The sequence below is a fragment of the Tamandua tetradactyla genome, chromosome 18 (genome assembly GCF_023851605.1).
Source record: "Tamandua tetradactyla isolate mTamTet1 chromosome 18, mTamTet1.pri, whole genome shotgun sequence".
NCBI classification, from domain to species: Eukaryota; Metazoa; Chordata; class Mammalia; order Pilosa; family Myrmecophagidae; genus Tamandua; species Tamandua tetradactyla.
The window spans coordinates 33,950,884-33,967,174 of record NC_135344.1 but is presented as its reverse complement, the minus strand read 5'-3'; the positions used below and the strand labels follow the sequence as shown (position 1 = coordinate 33,967,174).

General features: G+C 37.4%; 1 protein-coding gene across 5 annotated transcripts in view; it reads right to left on the bottom strand.

Moving 5' to 3' along the window:
* DYM (dymeclin) overlaps positions 1-16,291 on the bottom strand; it is a 603,069-nt gene that overhangs the window by 60,601 nt on the left and 526,177 nt on the right. For all 5 annotated transcript variants that reach the window (XM_077135504.1, XM_077135505.1, XM_077135503.1 and 2 more), the window contains one exon: positions 11,204-11,317. In XM_077135504.1, coding sequence (XP_076991619.1) covers positions 11,204-11,317 — 114 coding nt within the window. The remainder of the gene's footprint in view (positions 1-11,203; positions 11,318-16,291) is intronic.

The following is a 16,291-nucleotide window of genomic DNA, read 5'->3' as shown; positions in this document are numbered from 1 at the left end:
CAAACCAACAAAATCTCATGTCCTACCTAAGATTCCAAGTCCTTATGGCGTTCAATCAAACTATCTACATAAGTTATATTAGGAAATGCACTAGTCAAAATATAAATTTTGTACCAAATAAACATTTTTTGCTTTAGTCTCACACATAAGGTGAGATTTTAAAATATTAATTACCATCTATTTTCAGCATCCTGCAATAATGACATTTCTTTGTTCTTTCTCATGCAAAAACATTTTAAAAATTTGTACATTGTACATTTCACTATTATTGCACACTCTAGGCATTCCTAGATTATACCATCTCAATCTTTAACATCTATCTTTCTTTCTGATTTTATTTATGTCCCCAGCCCTCCTCCCTCTATCATTCTCACATGCAGCTTCATTCAGTGTTTTAACATAATTGTATTACAGTTAGGTAGTATTGTGCTGTCCATTCTGAGTTTCTGTATCATTCCTGTTGCACAGTCTGTATCCCTTCAGCTCCAATTACCCAATATCTTACCCTATTTCTATCGCCTGATGGTCTCTGTTATCAACGAAATATTCCAAGTTTATTCACTAATGTCAGTTCATTCAGTGAGATCATACAGTATTTGTCCTTTAGTTTTTGGCTAGTCTCACTCAGCATAATGTTCTCAAGGTCCATCATGTTGTTACATACTTCATAAGTTTATTCTGTCTTAAAGCTGCATAATAGTCCATCGTTATGTATATACCACAGTTTGTTTAGCCATTCGTCTGTTGATGGACATTTTGGCTGTTTCCATCTCCTTGCAATTGTAAATAATGCTGCTATAAACATTGGTGTGCAAATGTCCATTCGTGTCTTTGCCCTTACGTCCTCTGAGTAGATACCTAGCAATGGTATTGCTGGGTCATATGGCAATTCTATATTCAGCTTTTTGAGGAACCGCCAAACTGCCTTCCACAGTGGTTGCACCCTTTGACATTCCCACCAACAGTGGATAAGTGTGCCTCTTTCTCCACATCCTCTCCAGCACTTGTCATTTTCTGTTTTCTTGATAATGGCCATTCTGGTGGGTGTGAGATGATATCTCATTGTGGTTTTGATTTGCATTTCTCTAATGGCCAGGGACACTGAGCATCTCTTCATGTGCCTTTTGCCCATTTGTATTTCCTCTTCTGAGAAGTGTCTCTTCAAGTCTTTTTACCATTCTGTAATTGGATTGGCTTTTTGTTGTTAAGTTGAACAATCTCTTTATAAATTCTGGATACTAGACTTTAACTGATGTGTCGTTTCCAAATATTGTCTCCCATTGTGTAGGCTGTCTTTTTACTTTCTTGATGAGTTCTTTGTGCACAAAAGTGTTTAATTTTGAGGAGTTCCCATTTCTTTCTTCAGTGCTCTGGCTTTAGGTGTAAGGTCTATAAAACTGCCTTCAATTATAAGATTTATAAGATATTTCCCTAAATTTTCCTCTAACAGTTTTATAGTCTTAGACCTGATGTTTAGATCTTTGATCCATTTTGAGTTAACTTTTGTATAGGGTGTGAGATATGGGTCCTCTTTCATTCTTTTGCATATGGATATCCAGTTCTCTAGGCACCATTTATTGAAGAGACTGTTCTGTCCCAGGTGAGTTGGCTTGACTGCCTTATCAAAGATCAAATGTCCACAGATGAGAGGGTCTATATCTGAACACTATTCGATTCCATTGGTCAATATATCTATCTTTATGCCAGTACCATGCTGTTTTGACCACTGTGGCTTCATAACATGCCTTAAAGTCTTGCAGCATGAGATCTCCAGCTTCGTTTTTTTTTTCCTCAACATACTTTAGCAATTTGGGGCACCGTGCCCCTCCAGATAAATTTGCTTATTGGTTTTTCTATTTCTGAAAAATAAGTTGTTGGGATTTTGATTGGTATTGCATTAAATCTGTAAATCAATTTAGGTAGAATTGACATCTTAACTATATTTAGTCTTTCAATCCATGAACACGGTGTGCCCTTTCATCTATTTAGGTTTTCTGTGATTTCTTTGAACAGTTTCTTGTAGTTTTCTTTGTATAGGTGTTTTGTCTCTTTAGTTAAATTTATTCCTAAGTATTTTATTCTTTTAGTTGCAATTGTAAATGCAATTTGTTTCTTGATTTCCCCCTCAGCTTGTTCATTACTGGTGTATAGAAACACTATAGATTTTTGAATGTTGATCCTGTAACCTGCTACTTTGCTGTACTCATTTATTAGCTCTAGTAGTTTTGCTGTGGATTTTTCAAGGTTTTCGACATATAGTATCATAGCATCTGCAAACAGTGATAGTTTTACTTCTTCCTTTCCGATTTTGATGTCTTGTATTTCTTTTTCTTGTCTAATTGCTCTGGCTAGAACTTCCAACACAATGTTGAAAAACAGTGGTGATAGTGGACATCCTTGTCTTGTTCCTGATCTTAGGGGGAAAGTTTTCAGTTTTTCCCCATTGAGGATGATGTTAGCTGTGGGTTTTTCATATATTCCCTTTATCATTTTAAGGAAGTTCCCTTGTATTCCTATCCTTTGAAGTGTTTTCAACAGGAAAGGATGTAGAATTTTGTCAAATGCCTTCTCTGCATCAATTGAGATGATCATGTGATTTTTCTGCTTTGATTTGTTGATATGGTGTATTACATTAGTTGATTTTCTTATGTTGAACCATCCTTGCATACCTGGGATGAATCCTACTTGGTCATGATGTATAATTCTTTTAATGTGTTGCTGGATTCGATTTGCTAGAATTTTGTTGAGGATTTTTGCATCTATATTCATTAGAGAGATTGGTCTGTAGTTTTCTTTTTTTGTAATATCTTTGCCTGGTTTTGGTATGAGGGTGATGTTGGCTTGATGGAATGAATTAGATAGCTTTCCCTCCACTTCGATTTTTTTGAAGAGTTTGAGGAGAGTTGGTACTAATTCTTTCTGGAATGTTTGAGAGAATTCAGATGTGAAGCCGTCTGGTCCTGGACTTTTCTTTTTAGGAAGCTTCTGAATGACTGATTCAATTTCTTTACTTGTGATTGGTTTGTTGAGGTAGTCTATTTCTTCTTGAGTCAAAGTTGGTTGTTCATGCCTTTCTAGGAAGTTGTCCATTTCATCTACATTGTTGTATTTATTAGCATAAAGTTGTTCATAGTATCCTCTCATTACTTCCTTTATTTCTGTGGGGTCAGTGGTTATGTCTCCTCTTCCATTTCTGATCTTATTTATTTGCGTCCTCTCTCTTCTTCTTTTTGTCAATCTTGCTAAGGGCCCATCAATCTTATTGATTTTCTCATAGAACCAACTTCTGGTTTTATTGATTTTCTCTATTGTTTTCATGTTCTAAATTTCATTTATTTCTGCTCTAATCTTTGTTATTTCTTTCCTTTTGCTTGCTTTGGGGCTAGTTTGCTGTTCTTTCTCTAGTTCTTCCAAGTGGACAGTTAATTCCTCAATTTTTGATATAGGCATTTAGGGCAATAAATTTCCCTGTTAGCACTGCCTTTGCTGCATCCCATAAGTTTTGATATGTTGTGTTTTCATTTTCATTTTCCTCGAGATATTTACTGATTTCTCTTGTAATTTCTTCCTTGACCCACTGGTTGTTTAAGAGTGTGTTGTTGAGCCTCCACATATTTGTGAATTTTCTGGCATTCTGCCTATTATTGATTTCCAACTTCATTCCTTTATGATCTGAGAAACTGTTTTGTATGATTTCAATCTTTCTAAATTTGTTGAAACTTGCTTTGTTACCCAGCATATGGTCTATCTTTGAGAATGATCCATGAGCACTTGAGAAAAAGGTATATCCTGCTGTTGTAGGGTGTAATGTCCTATAAATGTCTCTTAAATCTAGCTCATTTATTGTAATATTCAAATTCTCTGTTTATTGATCCTCTGTCTAGATGTTCTGTCCATTGATGAGAGTGGGGAATTGAAGTCTCCAACTATTATGATAGATGTGTCTATTTCCCTTTTCAGTGTTTGCAGTGTTTGCCTCATGTATTTTGGGGCATTCTGGTTCGGTGCATAAATATTTATGACTGTTATGTCTTCTTGTTGAATTGTTCCTTTTATCAGTACATAGTATCCTTCTTTGTCTCTTTTAACTGTTTTACATTTGAAGTCTAATTTGTTGGATATTAGTATAGTTACTCCTACTCTTTTCTGGTTGTTATTTGCATGAAATATTTTTTCCAAACCTTTCACATTCAACCTATGTTTATCTTTGAGTCTAAGATGTGTTTCCTGTAGACAGCATATAGAAAGATCCTGTTTTTCAATCCATTTTGCCAGTCTATGTCTTTTGATTGGGGAGTTCAATCCATTAACATTTAGTGTTATTACTGTTTGGGTAGTACTTTCTTCTACTATTTTGCCTTCTGGATTTTATTTGTCATATCTAATTCTCCTTCCTTCTACACTCTTTTGCACACCTCTTTCTTCTGTCTTTTCATATCTGTCTCTAGTGCTCCCTTTAGTATTTCTTGCAGAGCTGGTGTCTTGGTCACAAATTCTCTCAGTGATTTTTTGTCTGAAAATGTTTTAATTTCTCCCTCATTTTTGAAGGACAATTTTGCTGGGTATAGAATTCTTGGTTGGCAGTTTTTCTCTTTTAGTAATTTAAATATATCGTCCCACTGTCTTCTCACCTCCATGGTTTCTGCTGAGAAATCTACACATAGTCTTATTGGGTTTCCCTTGTATGTGATGGATTGCTTTTCTTTTTCTGCTTTCAAGGTCCTCTCTTTCTCTTTGACCTCTGACATTCTGACTAGTAAGCATCTTGGAGAACGTCTATTTGGATCTATTTTCTTTGGGGTACGCTGTACTTCTTGGATCTGTAATTTTAGGTCTTTCATAAGAGTTGGGAAATTTTCAGTGATAATTTCTTTCATTAGTTTTTCTCTTCCTTTTCCCTTCTCTTCTCCTTCCGGGACACCCACAACACGTATATTTGTGTGCTTCATGTTATCATTCAGTTCCCCGAGTCCCTGCTCATATTTTTCCATTTTTCCCCTATAGTTTCTGTTTCTTGTCGGATTTCAGATGTTCCATCCTCCAGTTCACTAATCCTAACCTCTGTCTCTTGAAATCTACCACTGTAGGTTTCCATTGTTTTTTTCATCTCTTCTACTGTACCTTTCGTTCCCATAAGTTCTGTGATTTGTTTTTTCAGACTTTCCATTTCTTGTTTTTGTTCATTCCTTGCCTTCTTCATATCCTCCCTCAATTCATTGATTTGGTTTTTGATGAGGTTTTCCATATCTGCTCGTATATTTTGAATTAATTGTTTCAGCTCTTGTATCTCATTTGAACTACTGGTTTGTTCCTTTGACTGGCCATATATCAATTCTCCTGGTGTGATTTGTTATTTTTTGCTGGCCTCTGGACATTTAATCACCTTAATTAGTTTATTCTGGAGATTGCTTTCACTTCTCTTACCTAGGGTTTTCTTGCTAGATGAATTTGTTGTCTATCTGTTCTTTGACCTTCAGTTCAGCTTTTTCTGGACCTCTAGCTTAGGTTTTGTTTAACAGAAGATAATTTTTCAGTTCTTGTTTTCTTGTTTCTTGCCCTGCTTGTATGGTGCCTTTTTCCTCCCCACCCTTAGGAGGGTCTACGTAGGTATTATAGACTCCAGTCAGGTTTTCCCTGACTAAACTGGCCTCCTATCAGGGGGAAGGAGTCACCTGCATCAGTTTTCCCTGAGGGTGAGACCCAGCAGGTTAAAAGACTTTCCTGTGAAGTCTCTGTGCTCTGTTTTTCTTATCCTGCCCAGTATGTGGCGCTTGTCTTCCTGCAGGTTGCACCAGCAAAAGATGTTACGGCTCCTTTAACTTTGGAAGACTCTCCCTGCTGGGGGCATGGTGGAGACAGAGGATAGGTTGTAGGCTGGTTTTAATGGCTTCAAATTGCCAAGCCCTGGGGTCTGAATTCCTTGAGGGAGGGATTACACCTGAGTTGGGTTTCATCCCTCCCCCGGGGAAGGCACAGGTGGGAGACAGCCCTGAAAGCAGCCTATTTCTGCCTATGTCTGGGGCAGTTGCAGCCCGAGAAGTCCCGCTGCTGAATCCAGAGGCTGCCAAGTCTCCGTTGGAACACAGCCACTAAAACCTCCGTTTCGTCCCCTTTCCTCTTTTTCCGTGAGCCCAATGAACGACCTCCACCTTGACCAGGTGTAGAGTCTCTTTCCTTTCCCTCTGGGAAGTTGCCTGCGGGGGAGGGGCGCCAGCGGTTGCGGCTTGGGGAACTCATGGTTCTGGGGAGGCTCACAGCCGGTCCAGGTGGTCCAGACTGGGGTACACTGTGTGTCTGGTCACTGACGTGGCTCTAGGTGCTGTTCTGTACTGTTTCTGGTTATTTAGTAGCTGTTCTGGAGGACGAACTAAAACAAGCACATTGCGAAGCCACCATCTTGGCCCCTCCCTCTGGTCAGTGGCTTCTTGCCCTCTTCCTGCAATCCTTGCTCTGAGCTGCAGGCTGGCAGGATCCCTGGCAATGACATTCCTTCCCTTTCTGATTTACTGAATGTTAGTAGTGGTTTTCCCTGAACTTTTCTTCCTCAGTGCTTTCAATGTTTCTAATTTCCCTGTATTAAATTACTCTGTTTAGAATACAGTTTTATTTTCCTGATAGGTCTGATAGGGAAAACAGAAGATACTCTCTAAAATTCATGTATAAGGGATTTTATGCTACAAAAGAGATGCTTATGCAATTGACCAAACAAGCAAGGTAGACAAAGAACAAGGAAACTATGACAGATCTCAGCCTATAGCACTGAAATGAAAGGTTCTCAAGAGTTCACGAGAAGGTGCTGCAAATCTGAACAATCTCTGGGAAGTCATCAACTACCTCAGTTGCCTATAGCACCAAGGCAGGTGACTGGCAGGAGCTGCTCACCTGAGAGGCTGTGAACATCATGCCTTTACCTGCCTATGGAGGTGACTGCTTCTGCTCTTCTGCCTTCCAAATTGCATGTAAGATTCTTTGGCAGATGTTAACTTAAAATTATATAGAGAGGGGGATTTATGGAAATGTAATTTTGGATTCTTTTCTGAGATACAGAGGAGACTAGAGCAAGGGGTGATGGTAATGCAGAATTGACAACAGGTACTTCAGTACAAATGTAACTTTCATATTTGTTTGCAAAGGGTAATCTGTGATCGGATAGTCAACAGCTTTTTTAAAAGTTTTCCATGCCTTTTGAACCACACTTTTTCTTGTTATGAGTCATACACAACTTATAGCAATTTGCGTTTGTAGCATATAGATCTGCCTATGCCCTCTGATATTATCAATTAAAAGATGACCCAATAAATTATCTTTGCCAATAATATGTCAGATAAGTAGTTTTTCTTCATTGTTTCTTGTATCTTTTGGGGGACAAAACTGTTAACAAAAATTTATGCAGTGTCCTGCTTTGTGGAGAATATTTTAAATACACATATAGATAGAATTATAGACTGTCAGGAATGTAAATGGTCCTTAAAAATCACCTAGCTGGATTTCCCAGCCAGTGTTTGAATCTCTACAATTGGACAGCAAACAATTGTACATGTGCTCCTTACTTTCTGCTCTTGCTGTCAATGGACCTCCATATAGAATGGAACTTCACTGCATCCCTGCCAAGCCTATTACTTAAACGTCTCCAGTGGGAGTGAGTACATCACTTTCCAGAACTTGCCCATTCTATCTCTAAACAATTCTGTAAGAAAGTTCTTCCTTATATGAGACCGAAATGTTTCTTCTTGCAAGTAGCTTCTACTCACTGGTCCTGTTGCTATTCATTGAGATCACATCAAACAAGTTCAAATCTTCTTCCACTAAGAAGTCTTCCATTTCTATCCACTCCCTTCCTATGTCTGGCCACCATTCCCTGGAGTTTGTGCAATCAAGGCAGCTGTACCTATCACCTAAGAGGCCTAAGTACTCCTCTCTTCCTACTAGACAACTGCTTGGGACTAATTCTTTTGGCACCTTCCACTTCTACTACTACAGCTCAAGTTAAGCAATAGTCTTGCAATGGTTTCTCAGTTTTCATTCCTCTCTCCCCATACAGTCAATTCTCAACACAGCAGACAGAATGAGCCTATGAAATTTAAACCATATCATACCACTCTCTTCTCAAAAACTTGCACTGGTTCCCCATTTCACTAAAAAAAAAGCTAAAATTATTAAAAGAGTCTACAAGGCCCTATGATATGCTCTGTCTCCAACCCTAGTCATCTTTGTCCATCTCCTACCGTTTTCCCTTTTGTTTCTACAGCTCCAGCCCTTTGGGCTCCTTGCCTTTCCTTCAACAAATCTGGTATGTCCCTAGCTTAGGACCTTTTCAGTGGCTGTTCTAACTGCCTGGAACTCTCTTCCAATAATATCAGGACGCTTGACTCCCTCATCTCCATCTTACCTTTGCTAACTCAGACTACTCTCTAATTTCATAACTTTCTACATCTCACCCCTCCCCACCACCTACAATCCCAATCATCCTTAATAGGGCTATATCTTTTCTTTATTTTCCACACCACTTATCATGTTCTAATACGCTAGATTTTTTTTTTTTGTTACTTGCTATACTTACTGCTTATTGTTTGTCTCCTCCTGCTAAATTGTGAGCTCTGTGATGGCATGGATCTTTGTCAACTGATATCCCAAGCATTTAGGACAATGCCTGCTGCAGAGTACATATTTGATAAAGATTTACTGAGTGTTGATGGAACCTTGTGGTATGCTTAAACCTAGCATGCCATATGGCCTTATTATGATTGGTCATTGCCTCAAATATAACCCCCTCCAGTAGAACATACTCTCTTGTACTTTTGTCTCCAGAATGCTCTGTGCTTTCTCTCCCCTGATCCAACCTCCTGTTGCTTCTCTCCCCCTTTACCTTTCTGGTGCCTTTCTGAGTTCTTATTTCATGGTTATTATTATTATTATTATTATTATTATCTTTCTGAGCCTCTGTTCTGAATCTTCCTTTTATATCTCTGCCTTAACTGAAATCTGGCTTTTCCCTAAGGACTCCCTTCACCCGCAGTCTTTGAAAGTGCAGGCTAATCATGCTCCCATACACCACAGCCTCCAGGGTCTGGAGGTGGCCCTAGTGGCCTCTTTGCTCTCATTGTTATTCCCCTGCTATTATTCTTTTACCTTGGAAAGCAAAAAGTTCTGTTTTGCTCATGAGGATCCTATCAGCCTCTCCCCTTTCTTGTAGCTGCCATCTACTGACTTCTAAGTCACTCTCTCATTTACTGTAGCATTTGACTCACAATCTGTCTTTCTACCCCATGGCCTGTCATCACCCTGGGTGAATACAATGCCACGTGAATGATCTACCATGGATGGGCTCCTGACTCAATCACATTGACTTTTATTCACCTCCATGCCTAAACTGGCTCCACTTTGGAAATCTTAAGTCTAAGCATCCTGCTGTCTAATCATAATATCCGTTATTTTCACTATACATATTTGTATAGTGAAATCTTTATCAAATATCGTTCTTTAATCTTTTCAAAATTCCCTTCTCCTGATTTCTGTTTTATCCTCTTCTGACAGCCTCCTAGTATTTTCACTTCTTTTTTGATTCTATTTAGATACCAAGAGCCATTATTTCCGATGGGAACCACTCTAATCTTCATGGATTTTTTATGCTGGTTCACAGTGTTTTACTTTATATAAACTTGAAATAGTACAAAATAATAGTGTCTTACTTTAAGTAAAAATAGAAATAATGTGGGGGTGCAAGGATAGATCAGTGATAGAATTCTTGCCTGCCATGTGGAAGACCCGGGTTCAATTCCTGGCTCGTGCACTTTGCAAACAAATAAACAAAAAATTCAACAAATGGTGCTGCAATAAGGGTACAATCACATGGAAAAAGAATGAAATGTGACCCCCTTCATACAGTATGCACACACACACACACACACACACACACACACACACACACATATGGACTATAAAGTGCATTTCCTACATTTAAAAAACCATCAAGACCAGCATAATACCAAAGCTGGAGGGTCCAGTGAATGGTGATCTGTTTTTATGCTATTGCCACATGGTGGTGCCACTTTAGCTGATAAACAGAAGCACCTGCTGTCTTTGGTCAGTGCTGTGTGAATCTTACTACTGTTTATCTACATAAAACCGCTGAAAATGATTATGATGACTAATGTGCTATTATTTTATAAACTCTGTTATTATAATTGAAAATATTTTTACATCTTATAACAATATCACTCGAGCATTCATTAAGCAGTGGTTCTAGTGATAGTGTTGAAAAACATACCACTAAAACAGTAACTTTGGAACAGAAGTTCGTTGTGATAAAACACTTTGAAGAAGGCCAAACATCCACTATGACACACTATGTTGTTAATTTAGGAGAGAACACTATAAAAAACTGGAGCCAACACAGGAAAGAATTAAAAAGAAGTATTAAAGCAAAAATGCTATATATTCATGTACCCCCTAAAATATCCCCTTTATATTTTTTCCCAGTGGAAAATTTCTCTTAAACTAAGAGCTTTATATCATGACATCACTTTAGGAATGCATCCATCACATAAATGTGAATGCCTTTTCCAAATACACTATTTCTCTTGTCTCTTCACAGAAATGCTTCTCCTTCCACTGCTATACCCCAGGAATATAGTAATTAGTGTGGTTATGAAAATGGGCTTTGATGCCAGAATGCCAGGATATGAATCCCCCAGCTCTGTCATTATCTAGTTGCATGGTTGGCTAAGTTACTTAACCTCTCTGTGTATCAGTTTCCTCATCTGATAAGTTAGAATGATTATAACCCTTCCTTAAAGGGTTATTGTGTGGACAGAATGAGTTATGTAAGTTATGTACTTAGTTTTCTACGTGACATCGAGTGAACACTATCATCATCCTCATCATCTTTCCATCAACCTTTGATGATACAAGATTAAATTCATTTCACTGGGTTAAAAAAAAAAGGAGTCCCTTTTATTCCTAATATATGAACTACTCATAGTAACTGCTGTGGTTATTAATAGGATGCATAAGGACTTGAAGATACCAGTCCTTCTTTTGAAAAACTGTCAGAAACCTTCTTTCACACAGTCCTTTGTATTATTATAGTAGAGTAGACACTATTTAAAGGGCGGTTCAATCCCAAATAATGCCTACTCAGACACAAATAGTTAAATCATGGGATACAAGAATGCTGATTGAACATTTCATTAGTCAGTCTTACCTTTAGCCTATCTTTTGGTAGTGCAACAACCCCTTGCTTGATAATTTCCAGGACCCGTTCCACTGACAGCTCAGTTCCGCCTTGTAACAACCTTGAACTAAAGAAGGTGATCACCTGAAATGAAAAGTATTATTTTTAAACAAGTAGATATATAAAACGTATTTTCAGTGGATGCCCTTCTTGTATCATTCCATTTCTAGAGTGGCCTAGCTTTTAATTCATTAGCCCTCTTAAATGAAGTCATCTGTATATGGGCTTTGATGGATGAATCAGTCAACCCCTGATTATTCAGAGCTGATTAGCCATTCTGTAAACTAGGTAGCCTCCTAAATTCTACTTCTTCTTGTGTTGCCTCACCTTGTTATATTTTAATTAGAGAGCAGCACCCATCTGAAGATGGAAAGAAAAAGCTAAAGCTTAATACCTGTCATAAAAGGCTTACAGAAGGAATTTGAAGCTAATGGCTAAAATGATGTTCTGGGGATTAGCTATGAATTTAATTTATCCACATCACTCTTATTCCTGATCACCAGGGATAATCAACAGCAAGCTATAATTATTTTTGTTTCATGTTACAGCATAGCCTGAACAATGCAGTAAGTGCTAACATGTAGCATTCTGGAAATAACACTGTCCTTAATACTTGTCAGTAAAAACTAAAAGAATATGCTCATTTTTTTAGCAAATCATATTTTTAAACCTTGATATTAATAAATAAGACTGTAGACTCCATTTTATTAAAGTGAATAACACTGTCCATATTCAAGCATGCAAATATATAAAAGGTTTACTTAATTTTTAAAGAAAGTTTAACATCTTTTACATGTTATCTGTTTTACAGATAAAATGTTTTCTATTTTGTAGATAAAATATCATAAATTACAAACAGTTATTTGCAAACAGTTCTACAAATTTCCTTTCAAGATTACTCTCTTGAATATTAATTGTTCAAGAGTACAACGTTTCTCTTAACCATTCTAATGGAAACCTTTCTAATGGAAAGGAACACTATATTATATAAATGGCACTGAAATGCACACAGCTGAGGCCAGGGGCCATTAACAAACTTATACCTCAAAACTTTTTGGCAATGAATGAAAAGGCAGCCAATGGCCAGTTATGATGCTTATGATTCAATATAAATTATTTCTTTATCTCAAACACATTGCTAACACCAGCCCTTTTGCAAGTTGCTTATTTTGTCCACAAAATGTTGGTTTTCTATATATGCCTATGGGTCTTATTTTGCCCAAGTCAGATTTCCAGCTCCTTTTGGGCATTCTGGGATAAAATTTTGTTCACAGAGCTTATACACACAGGTACTCAAATTGATTTTTATAATATATAGTGAATACATCTTTGAAAAAGACAAATAAATAGAAATACATTACAATAGTTATAAAAGTTATATTGCTCTTATTTTAAAACATGCCATAACATAGACGCAAAATAAAGATTTCCTTTTGTGTAACTATCTTTACAGGTTTAAAATGTAAAAATGGATTTTTTTCTGAGAAAAAAACTGGTTAAGCATATGAATTGCCATTTTTGCAGTTAATAAATGGTTGACTATTAGAAGTCTCATACGGTTCAACCAAATACCTTTTCTATGATGAAAAAATATTTGAAGAGTAGTAACAAATCTCTTTAAAAACATACTCTAACACAAAAGTAAAGTCCAGGACCAGATGGTTTCACTGCTATATTTTACCAAATACACAAAGAAGAATTAATACTGCTCAAACTCTTCCAAAAACTTGAAGAGGAGGGAACATTTCCTAACTCATTCTATGAGGTCAGCATTACTTTCACACTGAAGTCAGATAAAGATGCCACAATTACAGAACAATATCCCTTATGAATACAGGTAAAAAAATCCCACCAGAATCTTAGTAAATAGAAGCCAATAGCACAGTGAAAGAATTGTGCACCACGATTAAGTGGGATTTATCTCAGGTGTGCGAGGGTGTTCACCACAAGAAAGTCGACTGTATTGTAGCACTATGATAGAATGAAGGGGAAAAAACCACATGATAATCTATTTGACTCACAAAAGGCATCTGGAAAAAATCCAGCATGCTTTCTTGATAAAAAATTCTCAGAAAATGAAGGAAATAAAGGAACTTCCTTAACGTGATAAAGGGCATTTGCGAAAAACCCGCAGCTAACATCATTCTCAATGATGTAAGACTGAAAGCTTTCCATCTAAGATCAGGAACAGGATAAGAATGTCCATTGTCACCACTGTTATTCAACATTGTACTAGAAGTTCTAGAGAGAGTATTTAGTCAAGAAAAAGGAAAAAAAAAAAAGGTATCCAAATTGGAAAGGAAGAAGTAAAACCATATGTTTGCAGATGACATGATCCCATATGTATAAAATACAAAAGAATCTACAAGAAAAGTACTAGGGCTAATAAATGAATTCAGCAAAGTTTCAGGGTATAACATCAACATGCAAAAATTAGCTGTGTTCCTACACACCAGCAATGAAAAGTACAAAAAGGAAATCAAGGAAAAAAGAACGTGAAAAGAACTTGGTTTCAGGTAGGGTTGGTACTAAGAGGTAGAACAGCAAAGAAAATAAGGAACCCCCAATAGGGGAAAAATTTAAGGCCAGGACTATCTGGTTCAAATTTAAGTTGTTTCCCTGTTTTTTGTTTTAATTCTTCTCTTTATCTGAAACCATTATATCCTTCTAATTATTAAAAAAAAGGGGGGGTGGGTGGGTGTATTTTATCTCTCACCTGATTATTTCCTGCACTAATTACATATTACTTTCCTAGCTGGTATATTATGTGAAAAAAAATCATTACTAAATGAACTCTAGGACAACAGTCTCCTAGAAAGAGTAATGATATATAATTTACCTTTAAGAAAGGAACAACAACAACAAAAAAACATTAAGTAAGTGTTGGTAAGGATGTGAAAAAACTGGAACTCTCATGTATTGCTGATAGGAATGTAAACTGGTATAGTCGCTGTGGAAAATAATTTGGTGTTTCCTCAAAAAGTTAAACACAGACACAGAAACTTGGAACAACGAGCAACAATTGGCAAAAATATCTTTAAATGAAGAGTTAAAGGGCTGCAGTAACATATTGAATTAAGGAAAAGGCTACTTAAACGTGGTAGGATCAAGTGGCGCTCTGGCAGTCCCTCCTCCACCCCTCCCAGCTATAATTCCAGTGCAAATTCCTGATCCCAGGTCCAGAGGAAGCAGAGAAACACTTGTGAACATACTGGAGCACGTATGTCTGGCCCAATCTATCTGGTAGTAGCCTAAAGCACTTGTCCTGGAACTTGCCTAGCATGTAGAAGGCAGCTCCAGAAGCTGCCAGGGGTAAGAGATTGCTGGCATTAGGACATAGAGTCCAGTGCCTGGAATTGTGAGGAAATGGTTTCCTAGGGAAGAGAGAACATTCGTGTATCAGTGTAAACAGGGGAATTCCTAGGGCCACCCACATGTGCCCCAAACAAGTTGTATGTGCAGAAAGGATGAGGGAGTACCCCACAGTTTAGCCTGGAGCTATTCTCTAAATGCATTTTATAGATAAGCCCTGAAGGAGAGCACTCACACAGGTCAACCTGCAAAGATTAGGGAATGCTTTCTTTCTGCCTTCTCTCTCTCTTGTTATCTTCTGGCATTCAAGAAAAGCTTTGTCATAACACTAGCTCCACACAATCTTAAAAAAACAGATGTCTCAGAGTCTAAATTCCAGCAACTCACTAATACATCAAAATTTCTAGGTTTCAACAATGAAATATCATCTCACATCCACCAGAATAGTCATTAAACAAACAAACAAACAAAAAAACCAGAAAACAATAAGTACTGGAGAGGATGTGGAGAAAGAGGCACACTTATCCACTGTTCGTGGGAATGTCAAATGGTACAACTGCTGTGGAAAACAATCTTTTAGGAAGCTAAGTATAGAATTGCCATATGATCCAGCAATACCACTGCTAGCATCTATTCAGAGGACACGAGGGCAAGGACACAAATGGACATTTGCACACCTTTGTTATAGCAGCATTATTTATAATTGCCAAGAGATGGAAACAGCCCAAATGTCCATCAATGGATGAGTGGCTAAACAAGCTGTAATATATACATATGATGGAATATTACACAGCTGTAAGACAGAATAAAGTCATGAAGCATATAACAACATGGATGGCTCTTGAAGACCTTATGCTGAGTGAAATTAGCCAGAAACAGAAGGACAAATACTGAATGTTCTCACTGATATGGACTAACATTAATGAGTAAACTTGGAGAATTTCAGTTAAGAACACAGGTTATCAAGAGATAGGAATAGGATAGAGATTGGGTAATTGGTGCTGAAGGGATACAGATTGTGCAACAGGAACGATAGTGAAAATTCAGAAATGGCTAGCACAATACTACCTAATTGTAGCACAATAATGTAAGTACACTGAATGAAGCCAAATGTGAGAATGATAGAGGGAGAAGAGCTGGGGGCAAGTATGGAAATCAGAAGGAAAGACAGACGATAAACACAAATGGTATAATTTAGGAATGCCTAGAGTGTACAATGAGGTGATTAAATGTACAAGTTGAAAGATGTTTTTGCATGAGGAAGAACAAAGGAATGTCAGTATTGCAGTGTGTTGAAAACAGATGGTCATCCATATTTTAAAACTTCAACTTCTGTGTGAGACTAAAGAGAGAAATGTTTATTTGGTGCAAACTTTAAATTTTGACTAGTGCATTTCCTAATTTAACTTGCATGGTCAGTTTAACTGAATACCATAAGTACATGGAACCTTGAATAGGGCATGAGATTTTGTTGGTTTATCCAGGTTAGTGTGATGCCCTGATAAATTCCAGAGTGATTTGAACAGTGAATAAAGAAGTATTTGTAAAGTTCCCTTGGGGGAGTGGGGAGAAAGGGGATAAATTCAATTTCCTCATTTTGGAGAATTCCTGATATTCTCACAAGCAGTGGGGACAACAAAATCAATAGGTTGGGCCCTTGATCTTGGGGTTTGCCCCTGCGAAACTTATCCCAGCAAAGGATAGGGTAAGCCTACTTAAAATTAGGCCTAAGACATGTATGAGCTT